This window comes from Ovis aries, chromosome 8 (genome assembly GCF_016772045.2).
Source record: "Ovis aries strain OAR_USU_Benz2616 breed Rambouillet chromosome 8, ARS-UI_Ramb_v3.0, whole genome shotgun sequence".
In the NCBI taxonomy this organism is placed as follows: domain Eukaryota; kingdom Metazoa; phylum Chordata; class Mammalia; order Artiodactyla; family Bovidae; genus Ovis; species Ovis aries.
The window spans coordinates 57018644-57033035 of NC_056061.1; the positions used below are offsets into that span (position 1 = coordinate 57018644).

The following is a 14392-nucleotide window of genomic DNA, read 5'->3' on the forward strand; positions in this document are numbered from 1 at the left end:
AAGCTCAATTCCTACTCTTGACTCTCTCTCCCTTCCTTCTCATTTTTGGTGTCACCATACTTGTTTAGATGCTAACTGACACAAGTCTTTGAAACGGCTTCCTCCTTCCAAGACATGCTGCTACTAGAACTGGACTCATCTTTCTAAAATAATGCTTTCCATACCATGACTTTACTCAGGAACTTCTAGTTAATTTTCCATTATCTGTAGATTATAATACCAGAACTTCTCAGCCTGGCATTTACAGTGATGAATTGCCAGGTACAATTTAGCCCAATGAGGCAATTGTTTTAGAAAAAAATGCCTTGTTTTTAATTCCTCCATGATTTTTCCAAAAGATTTCTCCTGCCTATTTTGCTCTCTTCTCCTTTGTTTATAAAAATCACATACATTATAGTTCAAACCCTACCCATCCAAGAAGCTTGCCAAGACCCATTTAGTTCACAGAAGTATCCATCTGTTCTGAACTAATACTTCTCTCTTTCTGTACTGATCTGATAATTAATCACATGAAACATAAAATAAGGCATATCACGTATTTTTGCTATAATTTACCTATTGATATTTTTATCTTGTCTATTTCATACATCAGGGTACCATCACATAGCACTTTTCCTGAAAATGCTTTTATTAAAAATTATTAAAATAAAACCTTTATAACTATTATTATCCATATGATCATGTTCAGTCTACTTCTGTCTATAGAGAGCTTAGATGGAATTAAAATTTGAAAAAGCTCACCATGAAATTTATATAAGCCTCCCAGGTGATCTAGTAGAGTCTCCAATGATTTGGATACCGGGAGCAACTCTAAAAACCTGTGGATTACTATATCAAACACTGGGAGGAATCGGAGACACACATTTCCAAAATAGATGGGCAGATATGGAGACTGTATCGGCACAGGAGGATCAACCTGCTCCGCCAGGCCCTCAAAATAGAGCTTCTCCGGGTATTTCTGTGGAAGTGAGGAAATGGTAAATGTTTAGGACATCTTTTTAAATTTTCTTAAAAAAAAAAAAAAACAAAAAAAACAAAAAAAAACCAACTAAATAAACCTGTCATTTTTCAAACAATATAAAACCGTGTTTGCTCCGGCAATGCAATGAAATCTAGAGTCCTTAACAAAAATTTCTATTCTCCTAAAGATATACCAAAAGAAATTTATATATGAAAGGACTGGGTTTAAACTCTTCATTTTCTATTGTAAGTACCGACATCCACTGAAACTGTAGTTTCAATTTGTTCTTAACATTAGAGAGACTCTAGAACCTTGAGAAAGTTGAGGCAGCTAAGTCACGTCTACACAGACTGGAGAGAAAAGGACAGACCTGCAGAGAAAGCAGCTGAGTCAATCAGCCAGACCTAAAGTCTGGCCTTAAAAAGGATGAAGCGAAGCACTAATTTTAATTAATACCTTGTGATAATTCATGTGCTTGGTGTGCCAGTCATTCTGTAGCCAGTGTTCTGGGGAATTTTCCTTCACAAAGTCACTTACTCGATTTCTAAAATCATTTGGCTTGAGTAACAGCAACTGAATTATGAAATAACAAACCTGGGCTTCATTCCCTTCGTGGCTACGCATGGCCTTTGGAGAAAAACAGAACAATTAAATGAAAATGACCAACCTATGCAAAAGCAAGGCTCCAAAGAGCCTAAATTTGAAAATAGTAAAATCTCACAATTAGAACTTTATTGTACAATCCACCCCAAAATAATTGTTCAGCATTCCCCAAACATGCCTGACCCCTTTTTGCCTAGTTTTGGCTCTCAACTGGAATATCCATCTTTATGTTTTGAAATTTAGCCCTCTCTTCAATACCCATCACCTAAGTAGATATGATCTTTCAGTGCTGCCTGGTAATACTTTCCCTACACCTCTAACTTACTCTTTTATTTACTGATTCATAGACTTATTTCCCTTACTAGACTCTAACCATCTTTATATCTATGCTCTAGAGCTGAGAGGTGAATGTTAAGCACTTAACGCCTTCAAATATTATTACTACAGTATTAAAACATGTAGCAGTTTCCAGCCTGATTCAGTGATTTTTCTTAAAATTTGGCCTGAAATAGACATCAAAGTCAGAAGAAAAAAAAACACTTGGAAAATACTGGGTGACTATAAGAAGCATTCAGTTTCTCATATATTATGGCTACCAAAGTATACATAAATGATTATCAGCACTCTGAAAAAAAACTCAATGACTTTTCTTTTTTCACTACTTCCTGCCTCTTCTAGGAGTTTTTGAGAATCATTTCAGAGCATTGCAAAGCCAGGACCACATGTGTCTTTCTTACTTCTATACCTTCTGTACATACAACATAGTAGATATTCAATACACGCTTACTGAATGGATGAATAAAGAAACTGGGGAATCTTTAATTCCTTAGGGAACTGATAGCAATGCATGATATACAGTACAAATTCATTAAATCTTTAAAAACAATATGGGGCTTCCCTGGTAGCTCAGCTGGTAAAGAATCCACCTGCAATGAAGGAGACCCCAGTTTTATTTCTGGGTCAGGAAGATCCCCTGGAGAAGGAATAGGCTACCTACTCTAGTATTCTTGGGCTTCCCTGGTGGCTCAGATAGTAAAGAATCTGCCTGCAATGCAGGAGACTTGGGTTTGATCCCTAAGTTAAGAAGATCCCCTGGGGAAGGGAAAGGCTACCCATTCCAGTATTCTGGCCTGGAGAATTCCACGGACTGTATAGTCCACGGGATCGCAAAGTGTCAGACATGACTGAGCAACTTTTACTTTACTAGGAACAACACAGAGCAGATCAGCACAAGATCCATTAGTCATTAACACTGATCCAAAGAGAATGAGACTGCTTAGAAATCTGTTCTTAAGTAAGTGTATTCTTACCAGGCAGAGAATTAATCTGTCCAGTGTAACAATGTTGTACTTCCATACCATATCATTAAGAATTTCAATGCATTTGTTGAGTTGCTGACCTCCAGCTGACGTAGAGAACTCGTATACCAGGAAATCTGCAAATGTTCTCACATGGACTACTAAGGCCCTGGCTCCAATTCTCTCCAGTACTCTGGAAAGCAGAGAGTAAAAAATAAATTACACTGCTTTAAAGTATAATGGACTGACAAATGGAATGCACATCTAGGTTTTTGACTTACCTAAAGCCAATCTGATTAATATGATCTGTTTCCAGGAGCATTTTCCAGAGCAGACAAAGGAAGAGAGGAGGAGAACGTTGTGCAGAAAAGTGGGTGATGATGTCATTTTCGTTGGTCATTGACTTCCACTTCCTATACTCCTCCTCCACATTTTTTTTCAGATTAAAACGACTCTCCTGAGGTACATTATTTTGTTTAAAGAATGCCTACAAGGAAGATCAGAAGTTTATTTCAATGGCTATAGTGAAAAGGGTACTAGCTGCAGAATCAAGAAACCAGTTTCAGGCTTGACTCTAACACTAATAAATTCCATGTGTCCTCAAGTGACTCAGTAATCAAGGCCTAAATTTCTATATTGGGAAAATACAAAGGCTTTGATTGGATTATCTGTAAGATTCCTTTCCTAGATTTTCTAAACAGAAATTCCAAGCAAACCTGAATTCAAACTTTCTTCAGTCATCTGTTGATACTTCTGCTCATCTTTGAAAAAAGAGAAAAAGAAAAAGATACGTATGTACTCTTCCATTACATATTTTAATATCTCTATGAGGAAAATCCATTACACTAGTCAGGTGGTTCTCAGAGTATGGTCCCCAGACCATCAGTATTAGCATGACCTCAGACCTGTAAGAAATATGAATTCTTGGGTCCCATCTCAGACTTAATGAATCAGAAGCTCTGCAGCTGGAGTCTAGGAGTCTAGCTAAACCACCTCTCTAGGGGATTCTGATAAGTTTGAGACCTACTGTTCCAGTCCTATTAGAAGTTATAGAAAACAGATGTTTACTATGCTTAAAATTTTCTCTGAAAATTAGAAGACAGATGAGGTTTTCCTTTCTCCATATTATAATAGCCAAGTTTATAGCTCTTCTCTCTTGTGTGATTAAAAAAACAAAACCTGTCAAATGTACATGTGTGCCTTCTGTGAAGCCCCACTACATTGTGTTTCTCCCCATTACTGTTCAATGAGAAAGAAAGAATTGTTTAGGTCATGTGTTACATCTCACAAGATTCTAAAACTGTTAACTAATAAGATGAAGCCATAACAATTACAGTTTTAGAGACACATCCGGTCCTTTAATAGGACAAGGAACAACTCAAGAGATTTTGGGAGTAATAGCAAAGATTTACAAAAAAAGAAATAAAAGCTAATTTTCTTTGGATGTCATCAAAACTCTCCAGAATAACACAATAAATGGGAAGACTGATTTCATATACTATACATTCAATATATAATTCAAAACAAAATTACCTGTAGTGGGCCTGGAAAACAACTAAGAGTATGTGAAGCCCAATTATGAGGAGTAAAACTCATGATGGTCTGAAGTATGTCTTTACACCAAGTTCCCTGAATTGAATCAGAGCCTGTAAAAAAATCTAACACAAACAAATAAATGTAACCCAGATATAAAAGATCATGTCCATAATTCATAGATGATATCACAGAAAAAGTCACAAGTTTGTACAGTCAGAGAATTTCACTGCAGAGCATTCACACTTAACTAGTAATCACATCAGTAAATAATGAAAATAACTAGTGAAAAAAATATGAAAGACATTTGGTACCTTTTTTTTTTAAGATTACAGAACATCAATGATGTAACAGTGATACAGGCCCACCACGGCTGCTCATTTAATTCACTCCTGACAGTGAGGTATTATCACTTTACTGAGCCAAGGAAATAGAACTGTTAAAGTATAGCAGATATCTTTTCTGGTGATTGAAACACCTATAGTCTATAATCCTCTAAATCAAAGAGGTTTATTTATGTAAAATAAGACAGTATACACAAATGTATTTGAGGTTGCTAAATTCAGTAACTATTTCTCTAAAATAGCCATTCTCAAAGTGTGGTCTGCAGACTTTGTGGGTCCCCAATATCTTTCAAGAATTTGATGAGGTCAACACTAATAAAATAATAATAATAATAATACTAAGATACCATTGGCCTTTTTCCCATGTTGAAATGTGCACTGATGGTGCAAAAGCAATGGTTGGGTAACACTGCTGGCCGCTGGAACAAATCAAACAGTGGTACCAAATTATACTCACAGCCACTGTAATCTTCACCACAGCATACTCTTAGCAGGAAAAAAACTGCCAGTTTCACTTAAGACTACCTCTGATAAAATTGTAAAAAAGATTATGTCTCAGCCCTTAAGTACATCTGTTTGTAACATCTTGTGTGATAAAATGGAAGCATGCATAAGGTGTTCCAGCTACATATTAAAGTATGAAGGTTATCTTGAGGAAAAATACCTTGTGATTGAATATTGAGTCAAATTAGCTCTTTTGTCATGGAATCCCAATTTTACTTGAAAGAACATATAGTTTTTCAGATTTGGGCATTAGGCAGATATTTTTCTTGAAAATTAATAAAGGGAGCCTCTAACTTTAAGAAGAACAAATAATTGTATCTTTCACCAATGATAAAATTTGACCTTTCAAGCGAAAATCTGAATTTTGGATAACTTGTATCCACTATCACAAGCCTAATAGCTTTCTAAAACTTAAAGACTTTTCCTAATGAAATTTGTAGCAAGGTTAAAAAAATATAATTTTCTGATACTGTATAATGAAATGTGTCAACATTTATAAATCTACCTACATAATCCAGTAAATCAATGTTTTCCAAAAAACCAACCCATAAAGTTAAAATATGCATGAACACAAAATCCAGTAAATGTACAAAATAGATAATTGGATTATAATGTGACAGAGTACAGAGTTCCTGATAGGACTTTGGATTCTATATTGCAATGAAAATTTAAGAAATGACCAATTATTCAATTTTGTGTAACATTAAAGCAGATTCATAATTAGCTAAAAAAGCTATTTGAAATACTCTTTCCCTTCCCAACCTCATATCTATGTGAAACCATAGTGTTTTCTTTTTTTTCACTTACTTCTTCTAAAATAACATCTATAATAGGTGGAATGTAAGAGAATTCAGCTATGTTCCTTTATACCAGACATTAAATTCAGCTATATTCCTTTACACCAAAAATTACACTATTTATGTTTACATGTAATAGGCTTTTTATTGTTATTTTAAAATGAGTCAGATCTTAAAAAGTCCTACTGTAATACCTAAAAAAGCAAATATCATAGATATGATCCATATAAACAGAAAATGTTTGGAATTTTAATCATTATTATTATTATTTTTGAGTATAATGTGGTCCCTGAGACTTTCAAAAAGCTCAGGAACCATGACTTTAAAATGATGTCAGACGACTAAAAACTGATGTTTAACCAAGTTAAAATGGTAGTACAGAAGAACTTGCTTTAATGACTGAAATGGTAACGATAACCAAACAACAACTGGTTTTTCTGGATACAAGTGAGGAGAATCTTCTCATGTGTTACCCCCACCCCCAGGCCAGCAGTCAGGAGACACAGCACCCTCTGACACATCTGTTTCTGGGGCTGGTGGCTGCATGGTCACTGTACCTGTTACGTGAGTTGCTCTAGCTAAGGTCAGTATCAAGGCACGGTTCAGTTCTTCGGATTCCGCTGAGAGCACTGTCTTGGGATCACTGAGGAAGCGTGTAAACTGCGGCTGTACTTCTGAGCTACCCAGTGCTGTTATAAGCCTGAGTGCAGTGCTCTCAACACTGCAAAGTGGGAGAACAAACACAATCATGAAGAAGTTAAGCTGCATATAAACTCAGAACTCTAGAATTAAATGTGATTCTAGGTTAATCACAATGGGGAAACATGCAAACTATAAATTTCTCTTCTTCGAGTAAAAGCAAACTCTTTTGTGTGAAAACAAGCTTTGCTTAACTTGTTTTTAAAAATCTGAGGTGTCAAATTTAATAGTAAAAATCATCCGGCATTTTTACCCATTTGAAAAAGACAGCGTGTAGCTTTAAGGACTAAAAAAAAAAATCTCACCAGGATACACAGCGTTTCAAAAATGACATCTCAAAAAATTTGGAATATATTTTCAATTAGAGCAAAATCAAAATAACATGATACTTTAACCATAATCTAAATAAGCACTAAGTTAAAACACAATGTCAAAGTCGTGGAAGTACTTGTTCTCAGTCCAAATTCCCCAAGCAATGATTCAACTATCTTAGTAGGTTTCTATTTAAGAAGTTGAACTCTACTTTTTCTATACTGGAAATAAAACACTCCAGAAGCAGAGGAATTTTATGACAGTGAATGTTATAAGGTAATGGATTAAGTTGGCCATCTCAAACAAATTTTCTAACAAATCCAAGGAAAGACAGTCTCCAGTGAGCTCACCAGAGATGGAGCTGGTTCTGGTTTGTTTGTGCAACTGCAGCCAAAGTATGAAGATGACTTAGGAGCTGAACTCTGTAATGGGGCTGAATGTGGTGCATCCGGTAGCTGAACATCTCAAGAAGAGTGTGCAAGATACCCCAGGCGTGAGATTTAAAAACAGTTGGCAGAAGCTGACCTTGAAGAAGAAGAAAATTTAAGACACCAATCAGTAAAAGCTATGAATTAAAAAATAATTAAAGAAAAGTCACATCGAGTAAAATCTATGCAAAGATTTTGATCATGAACACACACACATGCAAACACACAGATACACACATATATATCCCCAATTTTCTCCATAATTTGTACTTTAATTATAAGGAAGAGGACTTCCTTGGTGGCTTAGCTGGTAAAGAATCCGCCTGCAATGCAGGAGACCTGGCTTTGATCCCCTGGAGAAGGGAAGATCCCCTGGAGAAGGGGATGGCTACCCACTTCTGGCCTGGAGAATTCCATGGACTGTATAGTCCATGGGGTCACAAAGAGTTGGACACAACTGAGCGACTTTCATTTTCACTTTGTAAGGAAGAAAATTCAGATTCTTATTGTAACACCAAGTTTGCATTTTTCTTTGGAATTTGAAAAATGATAGTCAAGTTCATCTGTGAAAGTAAAGAGCCAGGAAATGGGAAAAAATTGCTCTAGCCTTCCTCATGTCTTCATTTATTTTTATTTAGTTATCGTTTAAATTATTTTAATAAAGTTAATGTTCCCAACCTTTCAAAGCATGAGGATCATTTTTTAATATACAAATTATATCATAACCCATTCCTTTTTGCTAAGAAAGCTTAATTTGACTTTCAATTATCTGGAAAGAAGAGCAACCATGGTTAAAATGATACCGCATTGGTAAAAAATTAGAATTACTGCAAATCAGAAAAACACTTTCATATTAGAAAGTGTTTATTATTTAGAACTGCATAATAACTAACAGACATTATAATGCAGGAATTGAATTGTAATGCAATTGAATTGTTATTACATTGAATTGCACTGAATTGTAATGCAATGCAGGAACATGCCTTCCATATTGCCAGTCAGACCTGGAACTTACTGCTGTCCGGGGGCAAACCAGTAAGCCAGCCAAATGGGGTCATGGGTTTTTATGATTACAGACAGGTCTGTCCTGTCCTGTTTACTACATCCCAAGCACCTAGTACAACTGCATGCCCCACCCCCGACCCTCACTTTTTAACCACAACTTTTAAAAAATGTATCCCATTCCCTTGACCCTCTATGAGGGTCTTATCCCTCTTTTTTGCTCTATTTTTCTCTAAGATTTATTTATTTTATGTTTCAGTTACATATACTTTTTGTCATTTTCCTCATTAGCAGGTGATCTCTACGATGAGAGTGACTTCTGCACACTTCTATATTCCTAGAAACTAGAAAAGTGTATGTTGAATGAACAAAAAAGGTTAATGGTTATAAAACACAAGAAAGTCTTGTCTTACTGATAAATCCTTTGATGCCCAAAGATTCTATTTCCATATAGACCAGTAAACGGCTGTAAGTTTCCACTAGGGCTGGAGCCAAGGCCACACTGGACTTTGCATGAGCAAGTTTTATCACTCTGGTAGCAATGCTGTGGATAAGGCTGAGGAGAAACAACAACATAAAATAAAACAAAATAAAAATCCAGATTTTTAACATAAATACAGGGATTATTCTACTTATAGGGAACTTGGTATAAATCTGAACTTTCAGCTGAAATGAATCAGCTTTTTTTGGTCATTTAGGTTATGCAGGACATATGGTAGTGATGCATTGTATAACCTGAGACTGACTCTGGTTTCCATGTTGCTTTCAACCTGCATCAGGGTCTCTCTGTTCACCAAACAGCAAAATTTGGGTACAACTCATAATGGAATAAAGAAGCTGTGATACATATATACAATGGAATATTCCTCATCCATAAAAGGGAACACATTTGGGTCAGTTCTAATGAGGTGGATGAACCTAGAACCTATTATGCAGAGTGAAGTAAGTCAGAAAGAGAAAGACAAATATCGTAGTGTATATGTATGGAATCTAGAAAGATGGCACCAATGAATTGATTGGCAGGGTAGCAATGGAGAAAGAGATATAGAGAACAGACTTATGGACACAGGGCAGGGGAAGGAGAGAGTGAGATGTATGGAGAGGGTAACATGGAAACTTACATCACCATATGTAAAAGGGACAGCCAATGAGAATTTGCTGTATGACTCGGGGAATTCAAACAGGGACTCTGTATCAACTCAGAGGCGTAGGATGGGGAAGGAAATGGGAGGAAGGTTCAAGACAGAGGTGACATATGTATACCAATGGCTGATTCATGCTGATATTTGACAGAAAACAACAGAATTCTGTAAAGCAATTATCCTCTGATTAAAAAATAAATCTTTTAAAAAAATACTACGTTTGAATGGTTTTAGGCTGTTTTTCTTTCCCAAATATGTAACTAAAACCATTTAAGAAATTATTTTTTGTTACAGAACCACTTAACAAATAGCTGCAAAATCCAAATATTAATTAACAGGATTACCTATTAACATAAGGTATTAATAGGGCTATATTCAACTCCATCCATATGCCAGTAAAGTGCATGTATGATTCTAGCACATTTACCGTCTGAAAAACAGAGTGGCTTTTCTAGAACCAATGCTCTCCCCCCCTGCAGGCCCACACACACATTCTCTTTGACCTATGCAGTGTTTGAAGCTTGAGTCAATATTTAATGGTTGAAAGTCTACAAATAAAAATCTGGATTTCTAGCCCTTTACAAAAAACATTTAGAAGAACTAACTACATTAGTATGCAGTTTAACATAATGGAAATTAGCCCACGTGGCAGTACTGTGAGTTGAGCCCCACACACTCCAGTCATTCACAATCCCTCTCTATACACAAGCTTCCTGGCACACTGTTACCTGACTTGCCTGCATGCAGCACCAGGCACCACTCAGTCACATCATCAGCTTAGCTCCTGGGGGCACCTGGGGCCTTTTCTGTCTTTTAGAAACCATAAATGTCAATTCTAAAAGCACCCCTATAGATATAGTCAATACGAGAAAGGTATTACAGGTTTTGCATCCCTGGATGCAGTAATACTATTTCTAGCAAATTATTTAATAAAAATGGAATTATGGGTAGGTGCAAAGACAGCCAAAAAGATCATCTTCATAGCCTTTTTTATAACACTAAGACACTGCAAATAATTTCAGTATCCAACAATATGCAATATAGACCTAAAAAAAGACGTCTATGTAGCAATTAAAACAGATGGTTCTGAAGAGCACTAGCCCTAAAAAGATGTTTAATTAAAAAATGAAAATAAACAGGTATTTAATAAAGTTGGATACAACTTAGCAACTGAACAGCAATGAGAAAAAGGTGGCCATAAATAGTACTGTAGTTAAGAGCACATTTTGAAAAAAACCAAAAAAACCCCTATAAATTCATATATATACACACAGAAAAAGGACTCAGAATACATATATATGTATAATACATATACATTACATTACATATATATGTAATAAATGTAATTTTACAATGCTTATTTTTCAAGGAGGGATTATAGCAATTATTTTCATTTTCTTTGGGCTTATATGTGTATTCTCAAATTCCTATAATAAACAATACCATTTTTGTTATAGAATAAACCTAAAGGTTTTTTAAAATATATCTGACCATCAAATATATACACCTAATCGTGAAATCATCTTTACTACACTGATATCAATTCCCTGACATAAAACCAAACAAATAAAAAGAATATACCTCATTTTGGCATGAACCGTCAGTGAATCCAGGAGGTTCATTGGTAAGGGCGTAATAGATCCTGAAGCCAAACAGCTCGTTCCAGGAAGTGGTATCCTCATAATTCCATTTCCATAAATAGTTTCCACCAGAGCTCCCATAGGTAATGTAAAACATTCTGAATTTGTAGAGTATGCATTACATAGCAGGGCGATCTTATAGTCATTCATTTGTAAACTCTTATTTCTAAGACTCTGCTGCAGGAACCTAAAATTTCAAGTTCCATTAAATAGAAAAAAATGAAAATAAATTCCAGAAAGGTAATCTGCATTGTTTTTTTTTTAAATAAAAGTTTAACTTCATGCAAGAGTTTGAGCAAGCTCTGGGAGATGGTAAAGGACAGGGAAGCCTGGCGGGCCGTTGTCTATGGGGTCACCAAGAGTTGGACGTGACTGAGCGACTGAACAAATATACTATCTTTATTCCTATAGATATCATAGTTTCTGCCAAATGAGTGCTGACACACAAAAGGTTTAAGAAGTATTTCAGAAAGAATGTTAGCAGTTAAAAGTGAACAATGAATGGTTATTTGTTAAATAGGTACCACATATACTGCACTAAGATTCAGATAATGAAGAAATAAGTCACAGATTCATGAACTAGGCTGCCATCTATTATCTACTTGCTTAAGTACATTTAAATGCCTTCATTACAGATGTCACTAAGGAAAAATGGTTAAGGGGTATCATACAATGAAAGTCAAATGAAATGTGAAATCTGACAACCCTAAAGTCTCCTATGAAGAGATCTGACAGTCTTTTTCAGAAGGTCTAGGTGGGAATTAACATCCTTGATGGAAGCCCAGTCCCATCTAAAAAAGTGTGTCCTTTTGGGTAATCACAGCTTTGGAAATGATGTAAGGGAACATGCCAGCCAGATCAGTTCAGTCAATCCTGGCAGTCCAGGGAGTGAGTGATATCTTAATCAGGACCAAATCTAAGATATTCTGAAACATTTTTACATATTTTTGGAAATTAAGTATTTTAACTAAGATAAAATACATAAAAGCAAAAATAGACCTGAAAATTAAAAAATATATATATATATATCCCCATACATATAAAGAGGATTGGTTAATCTAATTGCTTTCTGCCTCAGGTATTGATTAGGTTCTCTTAGTTATAATGTACACATTAAATATTTATCCTTATCTCCAGTGGATGTTGGAAGATTTTCATACATCATATAAATACTGAGACAATTATCATTAGCCTTCAACCCACTATTAAGTTAAAAAAATGAACTGTCAAGCTACAAACAACTTACTCATGGTGAAGCTTTAGGGAGTGAGGTATTGGAATCTGTAGTTTGGAGTTGTCATTTTGGGCTTTTCTGTTGAGGTGAATCCAAATGCAGGTCATGGCAAAGGCATGAGTTGACTGGGGTTTGTTAATGTCAGGAACTGGGATAAACTAAAAAAGAACAATTTGCATATCTTAAGAGTAGAATGAACTAATTATATATATTATAGTAATCCATTTCTGCTATACTTTTTAAAATATCCTGTATTAATTTAGCTCCAGTCATCCTTTGTTCAATAATACAAATCAGAAGATCTAATAGCTATCAAATATTGAAACAAAAGATTGCTTTTACTTTCCAAGAAAATAAGAGAAATTCACAGGTGCTTAGTCAAGCTTTTCCCATTGACACAGAGCATTTACAATCATTAAATTTTTATTCTTTAAAATTTAAACACATCATATGAAAAAATTAATTGCATCATTATTTTACTGTGATAAATATGAATAGAGAATTTCTAAGAGTCACATGTATGCTTTTCAACAACATGTAAGAGATAAGCAATCTAAATGAGCAGCATCAGACATACTGTAAATTGATGGTGAAATGACACAGATGTCTGGAATTCGCTTTAGAATTATCCAGCATTAGGAAAAACAAGATGAGAAGGAAAGATGAAATAAGAATATTTCTTGGTGATGGGTACAGAAGAGTTTCTTTTTTTAATTTACTCTACATTTTTGGTGCATTTTAAAATTTCCATAATAAAATGTTCCTAAAAAATGGCAATCATCAATACATACCATATTTCAAACATCTTATATAATAAGCACTAGTGTGACACTGGAGAAGGAAATGGCAACCCACTCCAGTATTCTTGCTTGGAAAATTCCGTGGATGAAGGAACCTCATGGGGTCACAAAGAGTCAGACATGACAGCGACTTTACTAGTGTGACATACTCAATTAGCAAACAACCAAAAAAAAAAAAAAATTAACAGATACTGATGTTATTTGGTCCTTAAATGTGTATATATTAAAACAGTTTCACGCTCTTAAAAAATTGTAAACCTTTTTAAAATATAGAGAAAAAGTTTGCTATACTAGATGTTCGACTGTGATCTGACTGTGATGAAAGATAAACTTCAGAAACAATCTAGTTAAATTTCTTCATTTTACATAGAAATGAACTAATGTCAGGAGAGACTGAATGTCCATCCCATGGTTACAGCTATTACAAAAACTGGGAAAAGAACCATGTTTCCATTTTTCAAGTCCAGTGCTCTTTTCACAAAATTACACTAACATTCTTAAACATAAACTAGACATAATTCTAATCACACTAGCCAAACTTACTTCTTTTTCTGGGTACAGAAGGTCAAAGAGCTTCATGACAGGAAGAAAATCAGCTAGCGCATTTTTCTGAATACTTCCAGAGATGAATTGCAAGAGAACCCACATAAGATGATCTCTGCCTTTAATCAGTCCTCGCCCTGCCAACTGTAAAAGGTATTTAAATGCACATCTACAGTCAAAGAAACAGATATATAAAGTTTAAAGAAAAGAAAAAAAGAGAGAGAAATCTTGTTCTTAGAAAGTTAGCATCTAACTTTGGCATTTATTGATTACTTTGTCTCTACTCGAGGCACACCCAGCAAAGCTTTTAAAATTAATATTGCTTCTCCCTGATCTCCAAAACAACTATGCTTATCAAAAATGAAATGTTTTAGACATAAAGTCGAGTATGTGTGCAAGAGAATCAAGTTTAATATGGGAATATTACTAAAAATACTGCATCAAAAACACAAGGAGTCTGGGGTGGGAGCTGGGAGGGAGGTTCACGAGGGAGGAAACATACGTACACCTATGGCTGCTTCATGTTGATATATGGCAGAAACCAACACAACA

General features: G+C 35.2%; 1 protein-coding gene across 5 annotated transcripts in view; it reads right to left on the reverse strand.

Annotated features, from left to right (window-relative positions):
* MED23 (mediator complex subunit 23) overlaps positions 1-14392 on the reverse strand; it is a 42455-nt gene that overhangs the window by 9894 nt on the left and 18169 nt on the right. For all 5 annotated transcript variants that reach the window (XM_012182907.5, XM_004011322.6, XM_060419654.1 and 2 more), the window contains 11 exons: positions 13841-13984; positions 12510-12655; positions 11205-11450; positions 8895-9037; positions 7402-7576; positions 6598-6761; positions 4396-4520; positions 3144-3349; positions 2875-3055; positions 1418-1588; positions 742-958 (listed from right to left, as the gene is read on the reverse strand). In XM_012182907.5, the coding sequence (XP_012038297.1) occupies positions 742-958; positions 1418-1588; positions 2875-3055; positions 3144-3349; positions 4396-4520; positions 6598-6761; positions 7402-7576; positions 8895-9037; positions 11205-11450; positions 12510-12655; positions 13841-13984 (1918 nt within the window). The remainder of the gene's footprint in view (positions 1-741; positions 959-1417; positions 1589-2874; positions 3056-3143; positions 3350-4395; positions 4521-6597; positions 6762-7401; positions 7577-8894; positions 9038-11204; positions 11451-12509; positions 12656-13840; positions 13985-14392) is intronic.